The sequence below is a fragment of the Canis aureus genome, chromosome 19 (genome assembly GCF_053574225.1).
Source record: "Canis aureus isolate CA01 chromosome 19, VMU_Caureus_v.1.0, whole genome shotgun sequence".
Taxonomy (NCBI): Eukaryota; Metazoa; Chordata; class Mammalia; order Carnivora; family Canidae; genus Canis; species Canis aureus.
The window spans coordinates 9,820,626-9,844,213 of NC_135629.1; the positions used below are offsets into that span (position 1 = coordinate 9,820,626).

The window sequence follows — 23,588 nt, forward strand, 5'->3', positions numbered from 1 at the left end:
CGAATCCCACATTGGGCTCCCGGTGCATGGAGCCTGCTTCTCCCTCTGCCTATGTCTCTGCCTCTCTCTCTGTGTGACTATCATAAATAAATAAAAATTAAAAAAAAAAAGCCATGAGCATCAAAGCCCAGAATAAACAATATATGAATTAAATTTTTATTTTAATCAAAAAAGGCGGAAAATTTAGCACAAAAGGAGGATAACCAACATACAGACATAAAACAGTATGAGGCATCCCATGTGTTAAGTAATAACAGGAATATCTGCATCAAAGAGATAGATACTTTCTAAAACCACTGATTTCTAGTTACAAATATAAACCTCACCTTAATTAAGGGTTATTCAGGCAGCTGTTTCTAGGTTTGATAAGGCCAATTATAGAGTATGATGACTTTCTTTGGTTATGTATTCAGAATATGGAGTATCTGTATGATTGAACAAAACTGCTGACCACTGCCTACTCCTGCCACTTTCTAAGAAAAAGGCACCAGCAGAGGAGACCACAGAAACAATTTTATGATGAGGCCTCTGGTAAGAAACTGAAGACCAAGTGACATTTCAACCAATTCTCCCAAAGACAGCTGAAACTGAAAGAATGGTGAAAGGGTGGCACAGGTGGCATCATGGAACATAACATGAAACAGTGGGCCAGGGCTTAAGATACTATAACAATAGATAGCTCAGACTAAAAAAAAAAAAAAAAAAAAAAAAGACAAAAACATTTCTCAGAGGCCAATGGAATTCCAGTGCACAGATAGGATCCAGCTGAAGGCCTCTGAAATATTGCTTGCAGAAGGATTTGGAGTGGGATAGGAGGAGGGGGAGTTTTGGTAGCCCTTCAAATGTCTGATGTCAAGCATTATGTGACACAGAGCTAAGATTCTTTAGGGATCCAAATGGGACTAAACTCTAGAAGGTACAGAGAGGAACTCAGTTCACTATGAGACAATACTAGTACTCCAAGCTAAGCAAAGATAGAACTGACAGCCTTCAGAGACCGTCATTAGAGATGGTGACACAGACTGGAAGGCCATTGGTCAGGATTTCCTATAGGACATTTAGGTGGAGATGGCTTTCAGCCAGATGGCTTTCCTCCAGCCCTGAAACTGCCTTAAAGTGCCAAATAATACAGGAAAGGCTAAATAACTGTAGTATTTCTACACAAATATGCAGTCATTTTTAAAAAGACTATAGAAAAAACTCAGTTTGAAAATTTGGAAAACTAAAATGGATCAATGCAATATTCTTCCACCATTTGGGAAAAAAGATAATACAAATGAAAGAAAAAAGGAAGACAGAAATAAACTAATTGCACTGGGTGGGGAAAATATAGTTAAATAAAATATTTTTCTAAGTTACTTTTAATAAACGGTTTTAAATTTAATGGAATCTCACAGTATGCTCATATTAGTTATAATGATGTCACCATACACTGGGGGTATTAATTCATAAAGTTGATAGGAAACATGATTAAATCTAAGAAATGCTACAAAACTTTTTAAATTAGGTTTTTACCCTTCTTTAATTTGGCTCTTGGTCAATAAAGATGAGATGTTATTTGCTGCTCTATTCACAGCCAACGGATTATTATCACCAGCAATATGATAACAGTTAGACCATTCAGTAGCCCCCTAAAAGACAATAGTATATATATATTAAAACCAAAGTAACAAACTGCACCCCCCCAAAAATGAAATGATTAAAAGGAAAATCATTTCAATTGATTGTCAATAAACTGGACAATCCAATGCAATAATCCAATGCTTTTCTAAAGTAGTAGAAAACTGCATGTTGTGAACTTTGCTATTCCCTCTGCTTGAGAAGCCCTCCTGTTCTCTCACTTGCTGAATTCCTATGTATCTTTCAAGACCTAGCTCAAATGGCACCCTCTCTCACATCAACCCCAACCCTCCAGCTGTCTCTCATTTGCCTCCCCAACCCAAAGCATTTTGTACTTACTCTGTCACTGCACTTGTTTTTAATTATTGCTATACCTGTCTGCCTTTTAAAGAATCTCCCTAAGGACAAGTCTGATATTTTATTCAATCCTTCAGCCAGCAGTGTCTGGCACAAAGTAAGCATTATAGACCTAAAATAAAACTGTGGTTTGAAAAACTTAACCAAATTAATGTGACCAACCTATGCCCTTTTGTGATTACAGGATTTTATATAATCTGATATACTGAGGTACTTGAAAATTTCAAAATGTAACATCCACTGCATAGGCCTTGGAATGATAACCACCACATCATCCCTGAAAGGATTCTGTAGTATTAAGTCAAAAACATATCAACAGAACGTAAATACCAATGTTATATAACATTTGTGGAACATTGTTCACACTACCCTATGCTGAACAATGTTCTACGTAGGTTCACAGAAAGTTTCTGACATGAAAACAGAGAAAGGTCTGCACTCTGTTTCAGGATGAGGAACAAATACTTCTTCCTTTGTAAACAAAAATACATCCATACCATGAACACAAGGCTTCACTACTGTCTTTTCCTTTGCCCACACACTTGAGAATGATGCAGAATTTGATGAAATCTGATTCCCTAACACTCTTTTCAACTAAATCTGCTTCAGTTTTCAGGGTCTGAAAGAGATGGATTTTGTAGTACTTCCAAGTTTTAAAATGAGAACTCTAGGGATCCCTGGGTGGCACAGCGGTTTGGCGCCTGCCTTTGGCCCAGGGCGCGATCCTGGAGGCCCGGGATCGAATCCCACGTCGGGCTTCCGGTGCATGGAGCCTGCTTCTCCCTCTGCCTGTGTCTCTGCCTCTCTCTCTCTCTGTGACTATCATAAATAAATAAAAATTAAAAAAAAAAAATGAGAACTCTAGATCACTATTTTATACTTAGGTAAACAATTCTGTATACATATCCTGTCCATTCCTTTCATAACTTCATTCATTCTGATCATGTATCAGTTAGGTTTTTCTATATTAACATCCTCATGCCTAATCTTACTGGAAATGCCTCAACCATTTTCCATATCATTTGGTTGGGGGTCCCTTCTGGACTCTCTAGCTCTGTTGCATATTTCTTGACTGTGGTGACTTTCTCTATTTCAGACATAGGCACATCATGGCATAATGCTAGAGAGGAACACTTTGCTTTGTTCCCAGAATTATTCTTGACACAGTTTTATTTGTATGTGGCTCTTTAGTCAGAGTAATCTATTTCTCTAGCTCACACAGCCAGAAAACAGTAGTCATCTAGACTACCAAGATTTCCTTCTGGGATTTTAACTTCCAGAGGACATATTCATTTTCTAATTGCAGTCTGGATTATTTTTCCCTTTGTGGGTTGCTTTGGGCCTGTTCATCTGTCCAGTTTCTGCCCACTCATAGAATCTGTGTAGCTTCTTGCAGTTTATTCTCACTGGCTTTAGATATACTATACATAAGAAATTACTATGTCTCATAAATTTAAGTAAGTTTTTTTTAAATAAACTTAAGCATTTTAAAGAGATGCACCCTCTTCCTAATTATTTGTAGAAGTTTAGATAATACTGACTCAAGGAGACTCTCCTGTTAAATGTTCCCCACTTAGAAAATGCCTTTCAATTTCCTGCTTTGCTTTAAGCAGTTGAGTTCTCTTAGTATCACAATAATTTAAAAAACTATTTAAGAGCATTTGTGTGTAGCCATGTTAGACTTCTTGAAAAATCTAAACATTATAGGTTCCTCCATTTTACAACTATATTTATTCCTATCAAGAGCCTATGTGGATTAAGAAGCATAATCTCACTTTATAGAGATGCAACACCTTCCTCCAATTTATGCTCGTGCCTTCAATAAATTTTCTGTTCAAGTCTACCAACTGTTTATAGAAAAGGGACTCACTCACTAGTTTGTAATTTTCAGCCTCCTCTGCAATCCACTGAGTAACCATCACTTATAATCTACCAGTCCTTAGCTAGTTGTAATATTTTTATTTTCTGATAAACTTAGTGCAATTCTTTGAAAACTTTTGGGTCCACTGACCCAACCCTGGTGATTTCATTCTGTGTAATTTGCCCATTAGTTCTAGAATATCCTAGATATATCACTTGCTTATCTAAAAGATACAGAAAAGTTATTACCTCTATTGGTATTGCTCCTGTTCCACACATTGGATCAACTATTATATCAGTAGGTTGAGGAGCACAGAGCCTACAGAAGAGAAAACAGCCTATGTGAAAAGACTACAATCAATAACTAGGGCTTTCACACTGACTATTCCTGAAGCTTTAATATCAAGGACCTATTATGCTAGCATAAAGGAACACCAGTCAATATGCATTTAAAAAATAAATTTGTAATTAAACATTGACTATATCCTAGAGCTTAAAAAAAAATTACACATAACTAAAATACCCTCTTGACTTATCCAAAATCACACTTCCAGATGGAATTTAGCTTCCAGATCTTTTAATATATATGTATGTATGTCTTTAGAAAACACATAGTATTATTTTGTATATACACCTGTATCAAATAAGAAAAAAAATCTCAACTGTGTTTCAAGTAAAACATTATCGATAAGTTTTGATAATAAGTTTAGTGGTAATTAAACATTCAGTATTCCTTTCCTTATGAATTTAATTTTAAAGGTTAGAACCTTACCAAAGATAACCGCTTTACTTTTGAGCACTGGGTATTTGCTAAGCCATGGATTTAAGCTATATGCATGCATTATCTCCTTTAATCTTTTTAATAACCTTTCAGTTTTTCTGTGGATTCACCAAGATTTCTCAGTATCTTTCCTATAAATCCCCCTTCCTAGGCAATCAGGTTGTTGTTGTTTTTTTTAATCTTAACTAGCTTTAAGATTTTTTTTTTTTTTCTAATAGTTGGACCCAAAGAACTCTCATGTTCCTAGCTCCTACCGTAATGCCTGGCAATAGATAATAAATAAATGTCTGTTAAATGAATGAAAAAGACTGGAAGCTGTTCCTTTATAAAATGAGCCCAGTATTCTATTATTGTCTTTGTACTGATAGGTTCCAATTATGCTGAACTATGACTCCATGGATGAATAGGGTGAAAGAGGAAGCAAAGACTGGAAGAGAAGGAAATATAATTAATAAACAACTAATCAATACCAGAATACGCCAGACATTGTATCTAACAGTTACTAAGCATATATTTCTGCTTCTACTCATTAACAATCCTTTAAGTCTCACATCAAACCCATTTCACAGTCTGGAGAACAGAAACCTAGAGAAGACAACTTGTCCTAGAGGTGGAAAGAAGCATGCTTTAATAAAAGGGCAAAGGAGAAAGGAAGCCAGGTCTTGGGATGCCTGGGTGGCTCAGCAGTTGAGTGTCTGCCTCGGGCTCTGGGATGGAGTCCCACATTGAGCTTCTTACAGGGAGCCTACTTCTCCCTCTGCCTGTCTCTGCCTCCCTCCCTGTCTCAGTCTCTCATGGAATAAATAAAATATTAAAAAAAAAAAAAAAAAAAAAGCAAGCAAGCAAGCAAGCTAGGTCTTGCCCTTGAAAAAGTGGAAAATCCCAGATGGTTCCTGAGATGCTGTGAGTATAGATTTTTAAATTATGAGTAGGGAATCCCTGGGTGGCTCAGCAGTTTAGCACCTGCCTTTGGTGTAGGGCATGATCCTGGAGTCACGGGATCAAGTCCCATATCAGGCTCCCTGCATGGAGCTTGCTTCTCCCTCTGCCTGTGTCTCTGCCTCTCTCTCTGTGTGTGTTTTTCATGAATAAATAAATAAAATCTTTAAAAATAAATAAATAAAATAAAATAAAATTATGAGTAAAAGCTCTCTGTGTTCATTTACACATTATACCCATCTTTTGCTCCTTCCCCCATACACATTTAAAAAAATTCTCTGCTTTCAGGGCACCTGGCTGGCTCGCCAGTAGACCATGTGACTCTTGATTTCCTGGTTTAGAGTTTGAGCCTCACACTGGGCTTAGAGATTACAAACATTAATAAATATTGAAAGTATAAAAATCTCTACTTTCATCTGCTTCACAGCACAGAAATGAAACAGCAAAATTAATAGCACACAGTATATCCTATGTAAACAGAAATGGGGTAACCCCATTCAAGAGGCAGATGAAAACTACTGTTCTCATTTTAAAATCAAAATAATAGACATGGTAGTTAAGTCTATTTTCAGGATTACAAGGAATCAACATTGGATACAAGAGAAAAACAGATCATTAGCTTTTTACCCTGTTGTTTATCCACTAAATTCTAACACAGTACTTCACAAAAAATTCAAGTGTTTTAATAGTAAAATTCAATCAAAGTGTCACTTTTTTTTTTTTTTTAATATTTTATTTATTTATTCATGAGAGATAGAGAGAGAGAGAGAGAGAGAGGCAGAGACATAGGCAGAGGGAGAAGCAGGCTCCATGCAGGGAGCCCGACGTGGGACTCGATCCCAGGTCTCCAGGATCAGGCCCTGGGCTGAAGGCGGCGCTAAACCGCTGAGCCACCCGGGCTGCCCCAAAGTGTCACTTTTTAAAAAAGATTTAATTTTTTTAAAAAAAGATTTATTTGAGAGAGAGAAAAAGGGAGAAAGAGAGCACAAGCATGGGGAGGAGCGCAGAGGGAAAGAGAGAAGCAGACTCCCCACTTGATGGGGAGCCTGATGTGGGGTTTAAACCCACAACCTGAGATCATGACCTGAGCTGAAGTCAGACACTTAACCAACTGAGCCATGCAGGTACCCCATGATTTATTTATTTGAGAGAGAGACAGAGACAGAGAGCGCAAGCACACAAGCAGGAGGGGCAGAAAGAGAGTGCACATGTGCGTGCGTGCACATGCAAGAGCAGAGGAGGAGAGGAGCAGAGGAGGAAGAATCTTTAAGCAGACTCCCAATGAGCAAGGAGCCTGACGTAGGTCTCGATCCCTAGACCCTGAGATCATGACCTGAATCAGAAGTCAGATGCTTAACCAACTGGGCCATCCAGGTGCCCCTCAAGGTGTCACTGTAATCTGGATGGCCAACCCATTCTCTTACCTGAGCATCCCATAGGCAAGAGTAGATCTAAGAGTTGTAGGTCCAAAATGTGTAATATTTCTTCGGTGGAGACTCTCTTCTGTCAATGCAATGCCCACAACAATTTCTTTATCATGGATGTTCAAAAGAACCTGTTAAAAAACAAACAAACAAACAAACAAACAAAAGAACAAGAGAGAATAAAATAGGGGCACCTGGCTGGCTGGCTCAGTCAATAGAGAATGCAACTCTGAATCTTGGGGTTGTGAGTTCAAGCCCCATGCTGGGTGGAGAGATTGCTTTAAAATAAAATCTTAAAGAAAAGATAGAATAGGGACGCCTGGGTGGCTCAGCGGTTGAGCATCTGTCTGCCTTTGGGCATGATCCCAGAGTCCCAGGATCGAGTCCCACATCGGGCTTCCTGCATGGAGCCTGCTTCTTCTCCCTCTGCCTGTGTCTCTGCCTCTTTATTGTGTCTCTCATAAATAAACACACAGAGAGAGAGAAAGGCAGAGACACAGGCAGAGGGAGAAACAGGCTCTATGCAGGGAGCCTGACGTGGGACTCGATCCCAGGTCTCCAGGATCAGGCCCCTGGCTAAAGGTGGCACTAAACCGCTAAGCCATCTGGGCTGCCCAATATACTTTTAAATTTTAAAACCTGTTTGATTCTTTTCACTTACTCTAAGTTCTAACCAGATTATCCCCTGAACTTTTATAATATCAACATATTTTGTACGTTTATGGGTTAATGTACTTTTTTAAATTTTAACTTTTTTGAAAAGATTTCAAACATACAGAACTACTACCAGAACACTTGTACAATGAACTCCTAAATATACCCTGCACTTAGATTAACCAGCTGATGACAATGTGTCACATTTGCTTTATCACCTATTATTTTCTTAATGTGTTTTTAAATTTGACTCACTTAATAATGCCTACAAAATGCTTTTCTGTCATATGGGTTTTTTTCTTTTTTTTTTTTTTTTTTTAAGATTTATTTATTTATTCATGAGAGACACAGAGAGAAGGCAGAGACATAGGCAGAGGGAGAAGCAGGCTCCATGCAGGGAGCCCGATGCAGTACTTGATCCCGGATCCCGGGATCACAACCTGCGCTGAAGGCAGGCAACCCAACCACTGAGCCACCCAGGTGTCCCCGTCCTATGGTTTTTCTAAAACACAGTTGAAATAATAAGCTCTTCAAGTAACAAACATGCTCGTCTTCCACGTAACATGATCTTAACAGGAACAACAGCTGACACTTATCTACCACTTTCTATATGCAAGCCATTGTTCTATACACTTTGCATTTATTACCTCATTTCATGTTCATACCCTCCAAGCTAGGTATCTTTTTAATTTATTGTTTTGCTAAAGTACAGTTGACACAATGTTACACTAGCTTCAGGTGAGCTAGGTATTACTGTCCCCCTCTTAAAGATAAGGAAATTGGGTGGCCCCGGTGGCTCAGCGGTTTAGTGCCGGCTTCGGCCTAGGGTGTGATCCTGGAGACCTGGGGTCGAGTCCCGTGTCGGGCTCCCCGCATGAAGCCTGCTTCTCCCTCTGCCTGTGTCTCTGCCTTTCTGTGTCCCTCATGAATAAATACAATTTAAAAATAAATAAATAAATAAAGACAAGGAAATTGAGGCACAAAGAGGTCCCCTTACTCCCCCTGCAAAGTCCTACAGCACTGATGCTGGAATTTGAATCCAGGCAGTATGGCTTCAGAATTTGTGCTCTGAGCCCCCCTAACTTTTGGACATTACTGTTCTAGTTGCCTAGTCATTCTCATAACAGCTATTAATGTCCAAAAAAAAAAGGGGGGGGGGAATGGGGAATTGTTTTTCTGAGTTGATATGTAAGGAAAGTGTACAGAGAGGATAAGTGACTTGTCCCAGATTCAGGTGTCCCAAAAGCAACAGAAAATGACTTCTTGGTAAAAATGTCAGCTGCTGGGGGTCATTTAAGCTGTGAGAGATTTAAAGACTACTTAGCATGCCCCTTATGTGAATCACCTGTTTTGAAGAAGACTGAGACCAAGGAGAGTAAGCATGCTATAAAGAGGCATCTGGATTTGCAGATCTAGCAAAATTTAAGAAAGGGAAGAGCTGGGATACCTGGGTGGCCCATCGGTTAAGCGTCTGCCTTTGGCTCAGGATGTGATCCTGGGGTTCCGGGATCGACTCCTGCATGGGGCTCCCTGCATGGAACCTGCTTCTCCCTCTGCCTAAGTCTCTACCTCTCTGTGTCTCTCTGAATAAATAAAATCTTTAAAAAAAAGGAGAGGGGAGCTGGCTGTTCAATAGGTATTAGCAATGATGTCCTGATTTTAGGAAGGTGGGGCTTAATTTTGAAATGTACTCCACATGTCGCCTGGGTGGCTCAGCGGCGGTGTCTGCCTTCAGCTCAGGGTGTGATCCCAGGATCAGGGATCCGGTCCCACATCGGGGTCCTTGCAGGAAGCCTGCTTCTCCCTCTGTCTCTGCCTCTCTCTGCGCATCTCTCATAAATAAATAAAATCTTTTAAAAAATAAAAAAATAAAATGTACTCCACTTTTTTTCAATAGTAAAATTCTACAACCAAGACACAAAAAAACCCAAAAAACTGCTTTCATTCTGGTTGGATTTTATAATCTCAAAGTCCATATAATGTAAAAAGTACTAGCTTAAAAAACTCCAGTCTTAATAGCTCGCATCTACTGAGTACTTAGTATATACCAGCTATTGCACCAAATATTTAAAATGTATTATCTCATTTAACTCTCAGGACCAAAAAACAAACAAACAAACAAACAACAACTTTCAGGACACACTTAAAAGTATACACTACTGCTGGCTCCATTTCAAACAGGCTTCGAGACCATATCTTATCTAAAGTTATGCAGTTGTAGAGTCAAATTCTGAATCTAGATGTGTCTCATAGCTAATGCTCTTGTTAACCACAATCTATTAGCCCTGTGACCACAATTTAACTGCCCATAAAACTGGTTAGTCTAAAAATGCTATACATACTACAATGGACTTCTTCAATCATCATAATCAGAGCCTGTACGTACCTCCACATCAAAGTTGGTCATGTCAGCCTTCCACTTAAAGTAATCTTGAATAGCACCTCCAAAATCTCTTGCGGCCTCATTTGAGGAAAAGCAGTGTTTCTCTCCTGCCCTGTTGCACGTGACCCTAAACTTCAACAATTCAGGTTGAGTTTCTTCTTTTGAGCTTTCATCCTTCTCATCTTTACAAGATGCCAAATCATCACCTACTAATGTTGAGACCTCTTCTTTGATGGCTGGATTTTCATAATAGTCTAAGATATGGGAATCTAAGGTATTGTTAATGAATCCTTTTTTATCATCTCTCTCGTCTGTTTTGTCTCCTTGTCCATTATTAGTCTTCTCTTTACTTGAATTCTGATTTATCTTTTTGCGTTTTGTTTTTTTTTTCTTGAAGCTGGTATTAATTTTCCATACTTTTAAAGGGTCTGACCATGGAAGCTTCCCAGCCAATTCTTCAAAATCCTTTAGAACTTCTTCCTATAAAGTACAGAGAATGAAATCCATATATCTCTCACCACTTTCATTGAACAAGTCCTACACAGACTATATTAATCATTATGCTGGGGGGCAGTGGTAAGAGTGCAGAACAAAGGAGGAAATAAGATAACATCTACTATTAAGGAAATTAAAATTTCATTGAAAATGAAGATATACACAAATTAAATGACTGAAAAATAATACTAGACCAGTAGATCAGAAGTTGGGCTTTAGGATTAAAATGTAAGCAATCAAACTATTAACAATGGTTACCTCTCAGGAGGGGAAGTAGGTGGATGAAGGAGAAGAGGGCAATTCACCTCTCACCTGACTTCCTTCTGAATTTTGTACTATGTATACATGCTACTTTTAAAACTAACTTTAAAATAAAATAAAATAAAAAAATAAAACTAACTTTTTTAGGGGATCCCTGGGTGGCTCAGTGGTTTGGCACCTGCCTTTGGCCCAGGGCGTGATCCTGGAGTCCCGGGATTGAGTCCCACATCAGGCTCCCTGCATGGAGCCTGCTTGTCCCTCTGCCTGTGTCTCTGCCTCTCCCTCTCCCTCTCTCTGTGTGTCTCACATGAATAAATAAATTATATTAAAAAATAAATAAAATAAAACTAACTCTTTTAAAAGATAGTATTATTTACTTATTTTTTAAGTAATCTCTACACTTAATATGAGGCTCAAACTCACAACCCTGAAATCAAGAGTTGCAGCACGCTCCACAAAAGAGCAGACAAAAAACACTCCACTGACTGAGCCAGCCAGGTACCCCTAAGTATTATTTTTTAAAAGGAAAAAGAAACCAGAAACAGTGAAAAATGTATCTTTCCAATTTCTAAATAGCATCTAGAATCATCCTTTTATTTTTTTTTATTTTTATTTTTTAGAATCATCCTTTTAAAAAGTAAATCTGGGGCAGCCCGGGTGGCTTAGCGGTTTAGCGCTGCCTTCAGCCCAGGGTGTGATCCTGGAGACCCAGGATCGAGTCCCACATTGGGCTCTCTGCATGGAGCTTGCTTCTCCTGCTGCCTGTGTCTCTGCCTCTCTCTCTCTCTCTCATGAATAAATAAATAAAATCTTAAAAAATAAAAAAGTAAATCTGACTATTCCCCTCCCTTGCTTAAAGTCTCTCAGTAGCTTTTCACTGCACATAAAAAAAAATCTAAGTTCCTTAAAGAGCCCAACATAGCCTGACTTCTGCCTATTTCTCTTACATCACTTTGGGACTGTTCTCTCCCTACCTCACTTTTTTGCTTCTACTTCAAAGATCCTTGCTTCCTGATCTCTGCACTATTGGCTTCCTGCTCATTATTAATAGTAATTTAAAAGAGAGACCTGCTCTTCATAAAGCAGTCCTCTCAAGTCATTCTCTTACCATTTTACAGAGCTTAACATTACATAAAGTTACTAGGTTTATTCTTGTTTGCCATTAAATCTTCTCCCAGAAGTAGGGTGGAAGGGACTTTCCTGTCTTGATCACTGCTATAAGCCACATATCTAGAACACTGCATTGGCACACGAATAGCACTCAATAAATGTCTACTGGATAATATGTGATTAAATGTTAAAATGGGTGGTACAGAGCCGCACTGTCCAATTCAGCAGCCGTTAGCCATATGTAGCTATTAGTAAAATGAGGGGCAGCCCTGGTGGCTCAGCGGTTTAGCGCTGCCTACAGCCCAGGGCCTGATCCTGGAGACCAAGGATCGAATCCCATGTCAGGCTCCCTGCATGGAGCCTGCTTCTCCCTCTGCCTGTGTCTCTGCCTCTCTCCTCTCTCTGTATTCTCATGAATAAATAAATCTTTAAAAAAAAAAATGAAAGTAAAATGAGGGGTGCCTGGATGTCTCAGTTGGTCAAACATCTGCCTTCAGCTCAGGTCGTGATCCTGGGGTTCTGGGTTTGAGTCTCCTGTCTGGCTCCCTACTCAGCAGGGAGCCTGCTTCTCCCTATCCCTCTGTTGGTCCCCTGCTCGCACATGCTCTCTCTCATAAATATCTTTAAAAACAAAAGAATAAAAAAATAATAAAAATGAAGTAAAAAATGATTTAAAATTAAAGATTTTATTTAATTATTTATTTGAGAGAGAAGCAGAGATAGAAAAAGAGAGCGTAAGCAGGGAAGACAGGGAGAAGCGGACTCCTCGCTGAGCAAGGAGCCCAACTCGGGGCTCAATCCTAGGACCCCGGGATCATGACCTGAGCTAAAAGACACTTAACTGACTGAGCCAGAGAGGCACCCCAAATTTATTTACAATTAAAAGCTCAGGGGCACCTGGCTGGCTTAGTTGGTAGGGCATATGACTCTTTTTTTTTTTTTTTTAAGATTTTATTAATTCATGAGAGAGAGAGAGAGAGAGAGAAGAGAGAGGCAGAGACACAGGCAGAGGGACAAGCAGGCTCCATGCAGGAAGCCTGATGTGGGACTCGATCCCAGATCTCCAGGATCACGCCCTGGGCCAAAGGCAGCACTAAACTGCTGAGCCACCCAGGCTGCCCCCAGGGTATGTGACTCTTGAACTCAGGGGTCATAAGTTCAAACTGCACATTAAGCGTAGAACTTACTTAAAATAAAACCCCTCAGTTTCTCAATCACATGAGCTACATTTCACATGCTAGAGGCTAGTGGCTACTGTGTTGGACACTGTAGACCTAAAACAGTCCCATAATAAAGTTCTACTGCAGAGTGCTGGCATAGACAGTATATGCTACTGAAGACCAAATTAGAAAAAGATCCATGTTCACTGATGGAACTGAGACTTGAAATGGAGAAGAGTTAAGGTTTTGATACTACTTGAAACCTGATGAACAATGGTAAATTTCAGGCTTGGCAAATTCAAATCTATTTACAAAATTATTTCCCTTTTATAAAGGGCATCTACAGGACTTGGAGGTTTAATGTTGATGGAGAACACCGGTACAGCCCCTTTTTTTCCCTGCAGACACCATTATAAACACCACCAACAACAAATATACCAACTTTATCTTAATACAATCTACGTAATATCTATAACCTTGAACCATAACAATTCTAACAGAATTCCCAAGTGTAAGTGAAGGTCAAACAGAGGTGCAGGAAGACACCAGAGAGAGAATGCAAAGTTGTAGCAAATAAACTCTTCTTTGAAATAGTAGAAGTATGTATACTGACAGAAGGAACTTCCCTGGACTTCATTGGTACCAAGAACAAGCAGAGGAGAGAAATGGAGGCTGAACAAGAAATCTTATGGACAAGCTCTATTTGCTGAGAGTACTGATAAGGTAGAGCTGGGGAGAGCTGTTTTTTATATTGTTAAAAACGATGAAGCTGCCAATCTCTTCAGGTTAGAGAGAAGTAATGGTTAAAAGAAACCTATGCAGTAGCATGGAAATTATACCTCAATAAAACTATTTTAAAAAAAAGAAGGAAGAGAGAACTCACTGCCCTACAACCCTTTGTCAGAAGGAATTTCACAGTGAAGCAGGGGAATTTCTTGCTGGCCTGGAACAGTTCCTGGCTTCTCCCACATGAGCAGGTTCCTCATCAATAGCAGGTTCCTCATTCATAGATGAACAACCATCAAAAGTTATCAGCATGAGATTTACATGAACATAAGAAAGGACAAAGGAGGGACGCCTGGGTGGCTCAGCGGTTTAGCACCTGCCTTAGGCCCAGGGCGTGATCCTGAGGACCCGGGACTTGGGCTCCCTGCGTGGAGCCTGCTTCTGTCTGGTCTCTGTCTCTGCCTCTCTTTCTCTCTGTCTCTCATGAATAAATAAAATCTTAAAAAAAAAAGAAAGAACGAACAAAGGAGGAAAGCAATAGAAAAACAAAGAGCAGACAAAAAAACGATTAGAAAGACACTGCCACAGAGCAGTTGAAAACTGTGATCAAACATGTTGATATGATAGGAAAAAAAATGTAATGAGGAAATACCTTGGTAAAATAAGAGCTCCAAGCAGAGATATAAAAGCAGAAAGATGAGGTGAGCCACCATAAAAAGATGAAATAGGAGCTTATAGAGTTCAAAGAGTAAGTAGAATAAAAAAATAAAATGACTTCAAACTTAAGATCATATTCAAAGCACCATGTACAAAAGACACTGCTGAAAACAAAGTAAGGGATGTGGAGAAAAGTAAATACAATGGAAAAGAGCAAAAAGTTAAAAACAAAAAAGATTAAAGAAAATCTTAAAACATGAAAGTCAAGAGATCCTACATATGTATAACTGGTTTATCTGTGAAGAGAGAATAGGATAATGAAAAAAAAATTTAGGGGCACCTGGCTGGCATACTTGGTAGAACATGTGACTCTTGATCTCAGGGTTGTGAGTTTGAGCCCTAAAATGGGTATAGAGCTTACATAATAAAATAATAATTTAAGAAAAATTTCAAGAAATGTATGTAGATATGAACTTCTCTATAGACTGACATATCTTGACAAGGAATTTTTTTTTTTTTTAAAGATTTTATTTATTCATGCATGAGACACAGAGATGCAGAGAGAGGCAGAGACACAGGCAGAGGGAGAAGCAGGCTCCATTCAGGGAGCCCGATATGGGACTTGATCCGGGTCTCCAGGATCACACCCTGGGCTGAAGGTAGTACTAAACCGCTGAGCCACCCGGGATGCCCTTGACAAAGAATTATTGACAATGAGACACATTCTTGTGCACTTGTAAGTTGACTTCAGAGATTAAAAATAAAATCTTGGCATGAAGCAAAAATACCAAGAAAGCAACAAATAACGGGGATAATATCAAGACGGTCTTAGAATTTTCCGCGGCAACATTCAAAGCTAGAAGAAAATGAACATGTCTACAATATTTTTCCAGAAGAAAAACATGACTCCAAATTTTATACTTAAATTATTAATCAAACATAAAGGTGAAAAGCAATCACTTCTTAACTCATGCCATTGAAGAGATAAAAAAAATGGAGATTAGGACTACAGACAGAATGTGAATATCACAAAATATAATGTAGTTAGAGGAGAAAGGAAAAAAGAGATACTGATAGCCTCCTCTATCAAGAGATTAAGAGACAGAAGTTCAAACTAATAAGTGAATACATTTAAAAGCACTGGGGCTGGGGTGAGTTAGTGGCTCATTTGGTTAAGCTTCTGACTCTTGATCTCACCTCAGGTCCTGATCTCAGGGTCGTGAGTTCAAGCGCCACGTTGGGCTCCACACTGAGTGTGGAGTTTATTTTTTAAAAATTTAATAATAAATAAATAAAAGCACTTGGATCAGCACTAAGAAAATAATAAGACTGGAGGGCAGAAAGGAAGGAGAGGAGATGTGGAAAACGTGCCAACTTCATCACTGCTCTTAGAAGGGATTCAAAAAATACTACATAAATAGTAGTTTAAGTTGTAGTTATAATAATAGCTAGAAACCTTACAGCTGGGGTTTCAACACCAAACCAAACTCAAACCCAAACCCTTCCAAACTGTTATAAAACAATGTGTGAAAAAACAAAGAAAACACATAAGATAAAGAAACTTTTAATAAGAAGAAACAGAGTGTAACATAAATGTGACAGAACCAAGACCAAACATTTTGATCCTATCAATAAGTACTGATAAGATAAACTCTTATTAAACAGAAAAATAACCCTCAGACTGAACCCTCTGACTGTGTACATGGATGTACACAGAATATCTGCTGGACCACCGTCATGGCAAGAGTAAAAAAAACTCTAATATCCTAAAGGGGAATGATTAGATTATGATGCAGTGAAATCCAACATATTGGCATGATGTTCAAGATACAGGAGAAAAAGCACAGCACAGAACAGTATGTATGGCATGCTTTCAATTTGTGTAAGTACATAAAATGCACATATTCATAAAATATCTCTAGAAGGATATCCAAGAAATTGGTAAGAGGTGTTGCCTTCAGGGAGGGAACTGCCTGGTATGGAAATACAGGAACAAACACTTTTCACTGTATATCCTTTGGGTCTTTACAACTTTGATCTAGTACATGTATTACCTAGCTTAAAAAAAAAAAAACCAACATGTAAAGCACAGATATTACCCTTTTATTTTTAAAACAGGTTAACCTGTTTTAAAAATTCATGACATCATCTGAATACTTAAAAAAAGACCTATTAGAATACTAAGTAACACGCTTTTCATAAGATGGGAAAGTATAATGCCACAAACAATGAAACTGATGGCCAACAGAAAACAAGAAGCAAATATTTAAAAAAAACAAGCATTACTGATTACTGGGACATGTTGCAATTTAAGTCCATAAAGTGAAGGGCAACAATCTTTCATGGTCATACACATGTTCTTGTAGAGATCTAAAAATCTACCTTAACCCTTGCTGCTCTTCTTTTGGGACTTCCACCAGCAACCTCTTTTGCAGTTATTTATATATAAGGCAACTCTGACAAGCTGGCTCATATAGAACCATTACTTTGTAGAGATCAAAACCACCCAAAATAATTCAAACTCTAAGATGGCAAAAACATAAGAATTTAGGAAAATATTAATAATATCCTAGTAAGTTAAAGGCCAGAATTTAAGATGGAAGTTTACAGATGTTTTTAAATTTGTTTTTTTAGTTTCTAAAAATGCCTGTTAACATCTACTCATGTATGGAATTGGCTATTAAAACTTCCAAACGCTAAGAAGCAAAATTTCCAGCAGCCTGCCTGTTATGTTCTAGTTTTATTGATATAATTCAGTTGATAATGATTATCAGAAGTCTGAAGGGTTATAATACTAGTGTTGAAAGTTCCATTTTTGGGATCCCTGGGTGGCGCAGCGGTTTGGCGCCTGCCTTTGGCCCAGGGCGCGATCCTCGAGACCCGGGATCGGGTCCCACGTCGGGCTCCCGGTGCATGGAGCCTGCTTCTCCCTCTGCCTGTGTCTCTGCCTCTCTCTCTCTCTCTCTCTCTCTGTGACTATCATAAATAAATAAATATCATATTTATTTAAAAAAAAAAAAGAAAGTTCCATTTTTAGTTAATAAAATTTTGATGTATTTTCAGCCTGAATTCTTTTAGGTCTGATTTTATTTTTTCTAGGCTGTGGGTTCATATCACTTTGGTTATTGAATAGTGCTTTGGAAATCAACCTGTTGCCAATAAATAAAAACTGGAGAATTGGGCAGTATATTATAGATCTTAAAAACACATTGTTTCTAATATAGGTAATAAAACTGATAGAAGTTATCAAGCATCTGACTCTGGAAACCTGATCAAAAAACAATGTGGAAAAATACTAAGGCTTTACTGCAATCTATTTTTCAAACCTCAACTTATGCAGCATATTAATATTTAGGAATCAGATGCTGGGACGCCTGAGTGGCTCAGCGGTTGAGCGCCTGCCTTGGGCTCAGGGCGTGATCCCGGTCCCAAGATCAAGTCCCACAGTGGGCTCCCTGCATGGAGCCTGCTTCTCCCTCTGCCTCTGTCTCTCTCTGTGTATCTCTCATGAATAAATAAATAAAATCTTAAAAAAAAAAAAAAAAAAACCTAATCCAAAGCAACGTACCTTTCTGTAAGAAGGTCAATTTATTTCTTCCACACTCTGATATTTTTCTATATTGACTTTTGTTAACTCATTTTGTTAATCTTTCATCTTTTACAAGAGATGCAACTGAAATATAACATTATTCTACTTTCTAAAATGTACAATATGATTTGATGTATGTATATATTGTGAAACGATCACCGCAATGTCTACTAACATGTCACCCTATATAGTTAAAAATGTTTTTATGATGAGAACTTTTAAGATCTTTTTTTTTTTTTTTTTTTTTTTTGAACTTTTAAGATCTACTCTATTAGCAACTTGCAAATATGCAATCAATATAGTATCATTAGCTATAGTCACGATGCTATACATTATATCCTCAAGTTTATAATTTTAAGTCTGTACCTTTTGACTCTCTCCCACCTGTTTTGCCTACTACCCACAATATTGATTTTTTTTTTTAAAGATTTTATTTATTCATGATAGACATAGGAGAGAGAGGCAGAGACACAGGCAGAGGGAGAAGCACGCTCCATGCAGGGAGCCTGATGTGGGACTTGATCCCAGGACTCCAGGATCGCACCCTGGGCCAAAGGCAGGCACTAAACCGCTGAGCCACCCAGGGATCCCCAATATTGATTCTTTTAAAAACAACTCTTGCCTTAGATGTCAGTTAAGTGTCCAACTCTTGATTTCAGCTCTGCTCATGATCTCAGGATTGTGGGATCAGGGCCCAAATTGACTTCCATGCTCAGTGGGGGAGTTGGCTCAAGATTCCCTTGCTCCCTCTCTGCCCCTTCCCATCTCTTCCCAAATAAATAAATCTTAAAAAAAAAAAAAAAAAAAAACTTTTGGAATGGCTGTCAACAAACCTCTGATTTTTATTGTCAAAGCCTCCCAGTATTCTATATTCTAAAAGCAGTAGTAATGCTAAGCGAGAGAATGCAAAATGTGGGAATAATCTCTTTGGGCAAGATGGCTGCAGGTCTCAGCTACCATGTTTGGGAAAACTCACCTTTGTTTCTTTGAACGGGTAATCTTTAAATTCCTTAACGACCACAAATAAGTTATCAACTGATCTCAGACAATGAACCTAGAGGAGGGAAGAAAAATGTTAGAAACAAAGTTCTAAGAAAACTTTTGAATCACAAACTATCAACATTTAAATATAAAAATCAGATATAAAGATTTTAATGAAACGAATACCTATCATTTGTACTTTAAATTTTTCCTATCACCCCAGTCTGCCATGTTTTTAGTTACCCATTAGCTTCTATTCCCCTACAGAAATGGAAGATGGAAGGATAGCTTGAAATGTTACCTGGGAAACAGGTTTAGGGGAGAAAGGAAGATGAAGAAAGTCAAGTGGAGCTTTACTATATTTCTCCTCACAGCTGCCAGGGATACACTGTATAGTGCAGTAGTTAAGAGCATAGAGTTTGAGCACCAGCTGGGATTAGTAGCTGGGTCACTCAGCTAATAATCCCAAATAAGGCAAATTACTTATTCATAAGTCTAATGATTAATGGGGATGAGAATAGCACCTCTCGGGATGCCTGGGTGGCTCAGTGATTGAGTGCCTGCCTTCGGCCCAGGGTGTGATCCTGGAGTCCTGGGATCAAGTCCCACATTGGGATCTCTCCATTGGAGCCTGCTTCTCTCTCTGCCTCTCTCTCTTTCTCTGTGTCTCTCATTAATAAATAAAATCTTAAAAAAAAAAAAAAAAAAGCATCTATCTTTACAAAGCTGGTAAGGTCATCAACTAAGATACTGGGTGGAAAAATATTTGCTGGCCAATTCATTCCCCAAATATTTATTAGGTGTCTACTATATGCCAGACACTAAGAACTTGGGAAATATCAGACAAAAAACCTCAGACAATTCCTGCTCTCACAATGTTCATATGGTAATGAGATACTGATTAGCTTTTATTCTAGCGGGATGGCAGTTACTGACCACTTCTCCCTTTCACTGATTCCTACTTTTGAGCAAGAATTTGACATGGATTAAAAGAAAAATCTCTCCTTATATGCTTCACCACCAAAGTCTAAACTTCAGCTACATGTTGAAGTAAATCAAAGGCGTTTGGCAGATATTCGGAATTTCTTCAAAAGTCACATAGGATTCTTTCTGGTGAAATTCATCCTCAGAAAATATTAGGATCACTTCTAAAAGAATAGCAAACCTATTAATCAAACATAAAATCAGTACTGAATGGAAAATGCAGTAATACTTTAAAATCACCAGATGTGGGGCAGAGCAAAGAAAAGCAAAAAAGGATTCAAGCCAGAAAATGATTGTAAAATGACCTTTTTAGAAAACTATTTTAAATATTGCTTCATTCAAACCTGAGCCAGACTTTCCACTGAAATGTCAAAATATATCTTGCCCCGGTCTTTGCTGATTTTGCATGATGACCCCAATTTCTCTCTCACTTCATCTGCAGCTGTTTGCTCAAAACCAGTAGGCACAGTGGCTCCAATAGTGACTTGGAGGTGCTGAGACTCACTTCTGGGACCACTTCCTGTAACTGGTATAGACTTCTGGTGCTCATGAAGGCTCACATCCAGGAGTTGGTTAGTGGCTTCCTGAACATCAGACATGTTGGCAGTGCTTCCAAAATTCCTAATACAGTCCCTTTAAAAGCAGTACAGAAAAGAAAAAGAGATAATGCCTAAGTATTATCCCCTCATATTTCAACTATAATTAAAAACACCTGCTTTGGAGGGCTGGCGGAAAAGGCCACATAACTGACACCATCATAGGTAGTCAACACACCTGAATCAATATTAACCAAAGATAAAAGATAACTGAATAACATGGGCACAGAGGACAGGATGTAAACGGGGATATTATTTAAAAAGCAATATAGATGTCAAGGAAGAAAAGGAGACAGAGAAACAGTATACCCACAGCATGCAATGTTTGATTTGGGACCATCTGTGTTGATAATAGCCACCTCGTACAGCTAACAATTCCTCTTAGGCTGCTGGGATACATTCAAATATATTTATACATCCAGTCTTTTTTCAGCTAATAGTTAAGAACATGGGGCTTTGGAATTGCAGGCATGGGTCTGACCTCTTGCCCTCCGCATTCACACGGTGAATGGCATAAAACAAGTTTTTTTCTCCTCTGCCTCAATTTCCCTCATCTGCAAAAACGGGAACTAATTAATACTTGTCTTCTGGAGCTGCTGGGAGACTTAAGTGAGTAGAGCATACTTACTGCCAGGCCCGACTAAAACTTTCTAAGAGGAGATCTATCTCCCTCCTGCGAAATAGAGTCATGCGTTTAAAAGTGATTAACTGAACATCTACGATCTAACGACGGCAAACGTCCGAACGTCTACTCCGGGATCCACCGACTGGCAAACAGTATCTGTAAAATATCTGAAATAGTTGGCCAAATTTCCTGTCTCTGAGGATGGGGCGGGAGGGAGGGGGGCGCAGGGCGGGATTTAGAGAGGTAGGCGGCGGGGATCAATAGCCATAGCCATCGCTCGACCTTCAAAGGTTTTGGGACCCGAAACAACTCCAGTAGGCACAGAGTACCTACACTGTTCTTGCTCTGCGGCCGGGCAGGCGACGGCGTAGAACGCCAATAAAAGTCAGTTCCAACCCCAAAGGATCCATAATCCCTGTGAATACAGCTGCCATCTTCTAAACGAAGCAGCTGAAGCCCACGACGGGGCATATCCCGCCCCAGGTCAGACAGAGCCGGGCAGCGGCGCAGGCGGGAATGAAACCCACGTCTCCCGACTCCCACCCGCGGGGCCCCAGCGGCAGGAATCCCGGCGTGGGGGCGAAGGCCTAGAGGAGGCAACAACAACAAAAGCCTCCACAACAGGATCGGGCTGAAGTCCAGCCCGGTGTTGGCTCGGGCCGCAAGACAGAGGTCGCCCCTCCCTCCCGAGGGCCAGCGGCGCCACACCCGGCCACTCCCACCCGCCGCCCGGTTACCGGCAGCCAGCGCAGACCCTTCCTGCTCCGGCACCCCGCCAGCCCAGCGCGCTCAGGTCACGCCGCCGGAAGCCGCCTCCACTCTCCCGGAAACGGAAGTCGCTCAGCGCTAGGGAAGGGCGCCCGCGAAGGGGCGTGAAAGAGGAGCATGCGCACCAAGGTCCGTGCGCGGTGGCGCCCCCCGCGTGGGAGTCGGCCGCGGCGGTGGGGGATGCGCGCGTCTTGCGAGCTGAGAGCGGGACCTCAGGGCTCCTCGGCTTAGCCGCTAACCTGGGGGGCTGCCGAGCCGTGCCGAGCCGTGCCGAGCCGTGCCGAGCCGTGCCGAGCCGTGCCGAGCCCGGAGCAAGCGCTTCGCACCGCCGTTTCGTTTGTTCCAACAGCTCACTGGAGGCGCGTGCACTATCCCAGTTACATAGAGAGAGAGACGCCTGCGTGGCTCAGCGGCTGAGCGTCCGCCTTCAGCTCAGGGCCTGGTCCCAGAGTCCTGGGATCGAGTCCCACATGGGGCTCCCTGCCTGGAGCCTGCTTCTCCTCCCTCTGTCTGTCTCTGCCTCTCTCTCTCTCTCTGTCTTTCATGAATAAATAAATAAAATATTTATTTTACATATATTTAAATATTTATTTATTAGAGACAGAGTGGGGTGGAGAGGGAGAGAGTATCTCAAGCTGACTCTAGGCCAGGTGTGGAGTGGGTAAAGGGGCTCCATCTTACACCCTGAGATGCATGACCTGAGCTGAAATCAAGAGGCTGATTCTCAAGGACGGAGCCACCCGGGTGCCCCAAATATGTATTTTTAACTTTATTTTTTTAAAGATTTTATTTATTTATTCATGAGAGGCAGAGAGAGAGAGAGAGAGGCAGAGACACAGGCCGCGGGAGAAGCAGGCTCCATACAGGCAGCTCGAAGTGGGACTTGATCCTGGGTCTCCAGGATCACGCCCTGAGCCAAAGGCAGATGCTCAACTGCTGAGCCACGCAGGCGTCCCTAACTTATTTTAGAGGGAAACTTGTGGAACTCAACAAAAATAACCTAATTTTAAAATGGGCTATGACTTGAATATTTCTCCAAATATGATACACTTAATGGCCAATAGTCACATGAAAAGGTGCTCAACATCATTAGGGAAATGCAAATTAAAACCAAAATGAAATACCTATTTTAGTGGTTAAGGTTTTTATTTTTTTATTTAAATTAAGTTCGCCGACGTACAGTATAACACGCAGTGCTCATCACATCACCTATCCTCCTGAATTCTCCTCTCTCAGTCGTCCCATCCCCCCACCCACCTCCCCTTCAGCAGCCCTCTTTTTTTTTTTTTTTCCCAGAGTCGAGTTTTTCATAGTTTGTCTTCCTCTCTAATTTTTTCCCACTTGGTTTCCCCTCCACCCCTTTCACTTTCTTGATTCCACATATTTCACTTAGCATAAAACCCTCTAGGGATCCCTGGGTGGCAGTGGTTTAGCGCCTGCCTTTGGCCCAGGGCACGATCCTGGAGACCCAGGATCGAATCCCACGTCGGGCTCCCGGTGCATGGAGCCTGCTTCTCCCTCTGCCTATGTCTCTGCCCCTCTCTCTCTCTCTCTCTCTCTCTCTCTGTGACTATCATAAATAAATAAAAAATTAAAAAAAAACCCTCCAGCTCCATCC

The 23,588-nt window shown here is 40.2% G+C and overlaps 1 protein-coding gene and 1 long non-coding RNA gene across 4 annotated transcripts in view; one reads left to right on the forward strand and one right to left on the reverse strand.

The window, feature by feature from the left end:
• The window catches only part of LOC144289629 (uncharacterized), a 21,154-nt gene extending 15,702 nt beyond the window's left edge, over positions 1 to 5,452 (forward strand). Inside the window, exon 2 of the long non-coding RNA XR_013357451.1 lies at positions 4,987 to 5,452. This is a non-coding gene — a long non-coding RNA (uncharacterized LOC144289629). The remainder of the gene's footprint in view (positions 1 to 4,986) is intronic.
• The window catches only part of THUMPD3 (THUMP domain 3 tRNA guanosine methyltransferase), a 24,696-nt gene extending 2,603 nt beyond the window's left edge, over positions 1 to 22,093 (reverse strand). The window contains exons 1-7 of one of the 3 annotated variants that reach the window (XM_077857961.1): positions 21,940 to 22,093; positions 20,487 to 20,614; positions 18,993 to 19,070; positions 10,022 to 10,498; positions 6,982 to 7,112; positions 4,087 to 4,156; positions 1,516 to 1,631 (exon numbers count right to left, since the gene is read on the reverse strand). In XM_077857961.1, the coding sequence (XP_077714087.1) occupies positions 1,516 to 1,631; positions 4,087 to 4,156; positions 6,982 to 7,112; positions 10,022 to 10,498; positions 18,993 to 19,070; positions 20,487 to 20,531 (917 nt within the window). In that variant the 5' untranslated portion in view covers positions 20,532 to 20,614; positions 21,940 to 22,093. Of the gene's footprint in view, positions 1 to 1,515; positions 1,632 to 4,086; positions 4,157 to 6,981; positions 7,113 to 10,021; positions 10,499 to 18,992; positions 19,071 to 20,325; positions 20,615 to 21,939 lie in introns of all 3 variants that reach the window. The other 2 variants (XM_077857959.1, XM_077857960.1) reach the window with 2 other exon arrangements.
• Positions 22,094 to 23,588: the final 1,495 nt, after the last annotated feature.